The following is a 4,036-nucleotide window of genomic DNA, read 5'->3' as shown; positions in this document are numbered from 1 at the left end:
GAGAGAGAGAGAGAGAGAGAGAGAGAGAGAGTGTGTTTTTGAGATTTAGGGAAAAATGATAGGGTTAAGGGAAGGTAAAGGAATATTAGATGATTGGACAAAATTACCTTTTATAATTTAAATTTAATTTGTCTCCGTAACGGAGCTAATGTCCTCTGATCTTAGGTCGGGGTCAAAATGTGGGATACCGATTTGAAGTTTTTAAAAGTTGAGATACGAAAGTTTTGCTTTTTTAAAAGATGAGATATTGTTTAGACCATTTTCCCTAAATATATATAATTCAGTTCGGTTCGGCTTTTTTGTCAGTTTATATCGGTTTGGATCGGTTCACTGTTTTTTTTTGGGCCAATTATTTCTGATTGGTTATCTAAACTAGAAAGTTCAGGCGGATCGGGCAATTTTCGATAAAAATTCGATTTTACCCTCCTTTAACCAATAAATCTTGAACTATGAAGTATATAATTATTGAAATGTTAATTACAAGTCAATATATCATCGAAAAAGACAAGAAGATACGTACAAAGTAGTGGACCTGAAAGTATGATTTATCAAGGCCTGAAACGTTGATGGAGCATTTGTCCTAAATACCGATTTTGCAATATCATCTTTATGCATTTGAATTGGGTGATATCTCGAACGCAAATCAAGTCTGGAGAAGTAAAACGCTCTATTAAGTTCATCTAGTAATTCATCCACCACCAGAATTGGAAACTGGTATTTCCGTGACCACTTTAAAATTACGATAATCAACACAAAACACCATTGTTTTTTTTTTTGACACCCTCTTTTCAGATTGTTCGCGGTATCTCAAAGGCTTCCTAAGCCCAATAACGTAGGGGCCCGCTAGCCAACAGGGCATTGCAACCTCTCATTTGGCCACATTTATAATTCAGTAATAATATTAAACAATACCAACGTTCGAACTCATAACGTGGGGCCTCCATATCATGAAGTTCCCGTGGTGGAACCCAATGCATCCACTGCACTACTTACCATGTTTACAAAAGCGCCATTGTTAATTATCATGACCAAAGTGGTCGAGGAAGGAGACGATGAAACGATCGCAGTTGGACAAGGGTTTCACAACTCAAAGGATCAAAGTTCATCCAAATGGATGCATCCGGTCAAAAGAATGATGGCAAAGTTGATGATCTAGACCCAAATTTATAAACATTATGGCTCCACATCCGTGTAAGTTAGTTTCAGCATACTTTGTCAATCCTATATTCACTTGCAAGTTTATGAGTTTTACAAAGATGATTCCTTTGTTTAAGCAGTCGTTTTTTTTTCTTTCCTTTTCATTCAATATGGCACTACACCTAAATGACCATGTAAGAATACATAATTAATTCTTGGTATGATGAAAATTATCATCAATACAATTAACCACCTTGGCCATTATGGTACACGATTACCTGCCGACAAATCTATAATCCAGTGTCATTAGATGGTATGGAGTTAGATAGAGGCAATTTTTTTTTTTTATTGAAATTGAGAGAGGGGTGGGGGGAAATGATGATTTATGAATTTACAAATAGTGAGGGAGTTTGTAGCAATTGAAAATGTGTTAATAAAATTTCTTAGGGATATTGTATACCTTTCCCAAAAAATAAAGTAATGCCGAGCCTTGTAGGGGAGTTTGTAACTAAGTAGGGCATTAAAATGATTGACGTGTGAGAAAGCTTGGTCTTGATGAAGTTTGGTTATCTTGTGGTTTGTCACTCTGGTCTTGATGAAATTTGGTTGTCTTGTGGTTTATCACTCTAAGCACGCCCGCACCCTCAGTGTTATAAGAATCTCCCACCGGATAAGAGTGGGTAACAACCACAAACTGTGAATTGATGATTGGGGAGTTGGTTTTTAAGTCGACTTGAGTTCTTTTAACTAGCATCCTGCAAATCAAGAGAACTTTACCTTAGCGTACTATCGGGAGTCGAGCCCTCACACCGCAATCACTTTTTCAAAAAACTATTCAAAAAAAAAAAAAGTAATAACTTCACCTAGCGCGGTAAGTCACCGAAACAAACTTAGGTGGTGTAACGTTTTACTTTTACAATTTTCTTTTGTCGTAACAAGAAAGAAAAAGGGGGTGGTGTATTAGGCATCCGCATTCCCCTTGTTTTCGTCTCACTCACTCCACCCTCCTCTTCTTCTCTCTTCAACTTGCAGAGGAGTCTAAACCCTAATCAACTCCGATCACCGCGGCCCTTAAATTCCAGGTAAATCCCTCTCATCAATCTCAATTTCAGTCGCTTCCGAAAAGGCAAACCCTAATCAACTCAATTTCAGTCGCTCCAAACATGACTCAAGACGTGGAGATGAAAGAGGTCGCGGCGGCGCCTTCCAATTCCGTCTCCTCTACTACTCCCACAACTCTCCACCGTAAGTTCTCTCGTTTCAAATCCCTAATTTTTCCGCATTGGTTTCCAGTTTGACTGAGCTACGAGGTCCTTTGTGGATTGGGCGTTTCGGTTTGCTTCAGATTTGTTGGATTTTGAGTTCGGATTTTGAATCTGTAGTGGTTTTCTTTGCGTAATTTTGACTAGATTTGAAGGAGATTGCTTCGCTTCTCGAGACCGCTGCGTACACCAAGGAGGTCCGGCGAGTTGTCCGCGCCGTCAGGCTGACGATGGCCAAGAGGCGGAAGTTGAGTGTTTCTGTGCTCTCGGCGTTTCTCAGCTTCGCCTTTTCGCCGGGATCTGAGGCTCACTCCCGGTTATCCTCCTATCTTCCTAAGGTGATTTTCGATCAGTGTGATGTCCATTTTTTCAGATTTGAAGTTGGAATTTTAGTGTTTAGTTTATGTTTGGAGGTCTGTGATTGTGAAACATTTGGTTGCACAGGATGCTGACCATGACATGGATGTTGATACTGCAACTTCCGCAGCTCAAGTTCCCAAGAAACATGCCTCGCCTGAGCTAGAGATTTATTGCTACTTGCTGGTGCTGATTTTTCTGATTGATCAGAAAAAATACAGTGAGGTGAGTGAATGTAGTTAGCATTACATCTTGGTTGTGTGTAGTTTAAAAAGAAAATGGGAACATTTGTGTTAATAACATGTGGGTTGTGGTCTTGCAGGCTAAAGCTTGTGCTACAGCAGGCATTGCTCGACTGAAGAATATGAATAGGAGAACCATTGATGTTCTGGCTTCAAGGCTCTACTTTTATTACTCTCTTAGCTATGAATACACTGGTGATCTTGCAGAAATTAGAGGGTGAGTTGTATCTTATGATTCTTTTGATGTGCAACTGTCTCTCTATTAGGAACAAGGACTCAAATGGTTTTTTTAGTCAACTCATGCATTTGGTGACTAGCTTATTTACTCTTACATTAACAGAAATCTTCTTAATCTTCACCGCATTGCAACTTTGCGCCATGATGAGCTGGGTCAGGTATTTCTAAGGCCAAATGTTTCTATTATCAATAGTATAGACATGCTTTACAGTTTCTTATATGTGCAATGTGATGCAGGAGACACTTCTGAACCTTCTGCTTCGCAATTACCTGGCATATAACTTATATGATCAGGCAGAGAAACTGAGGTCCAAGGCTCCCCGATTTGAGGCTCACTCAAACCAGCAGGTGATTCTTAACATTGGACCTTGTTACTGTCATGCTGGTAGTTATGGTCATCACCACTTATGAATGTGGATATAGTTTGTGCCTTTTAGGATAGCTAATTTGTGTGTTTCTACCTTGTATATAACAAATTCATGCACTAACGTGTAACAAATGACGTGATATAGCATAGGTATGACAATATGTCTTCTAATGACATATCTGTCTCATGGAATGTCTGCTGTTTCTTGAGATATTTTTGTCGCTTTGTCTTGGTTTACTTGCTTTGGTAGATTCTTTATTCACTCTGTTTGCAATTGGAACTTCCTTTATGGGTAATGCAATATTCTAATCTTCTTACACACACACACACACCCATATGTGTGTGTGTATATATATATATATATACACACACACACGTCCCTTCTCGGCTGCGGACGTCCGCACCAAAATATTGGTGCGGACGTCCGCAGCTGA

The 4,036-nt window shown here is 39.3% G+C and overlaps 1 protein-coding gene across 1 annotated transcript in view; it reads left to right on the top strand.

Moving 5' to 3' along the window:
- The first annotated feature begins 2,077 nt into the window (after positions 1-2,077).
- The window catches only part of LOC101290714 (probable 26S proteasome non-ATPase regulatory subunit 3-like), a 4,689-nt gene continuing 2,730 nt past the window's right edge, over positions 2,078-4,036 (top strand). The window contains exons 1-7 of the mRNA XM_004290685.1: positions 2,078-2,219; positions 2,290-2,382; positions 2,547-2,737; positions 2,844-2,981; positions 3,079-3,215; positions 3,339-3,393; positions 3,473-3,583. Of these exons, the coding sequence (XP_004290733.1) occupies positions 2,301-2,382; positions 2,547-2,737; positions 2,844-2,981; positions 3,079-3,215; positions 3,339-3,393; positions 3,473-3,583 (714 nt within the window). The 5' untranslated portion in view covers positions 2,078-2,219; positions 2,290-2,300. The remainder of the gene's footprint in view (positions 2,220-2,289; positions 2,383-2,546; positions 2,738-2,843; positions 2,982-3,078; positions 3,216-3,338; positions 3,394-3,472; positions 3,584-4,036) is intronic.

This window comes from Fragaria vesca, linkage group LG2 (genome assembly GCF_000184155.1).
Source record: "Fragaria vesca subsp. vesca linkage group LG2, FraVesHawaii_1.0, whole genome shotgun sequence".
NCBI lineage: Eukaryota > Viridiplantae > Streptophyta > Magnoliopsida > Rosales > Rosaceae > Fragaria > Fragaria vesca.
This window is presented reverse-complemented; position numbering and strand designations above follow the sequence as displayed.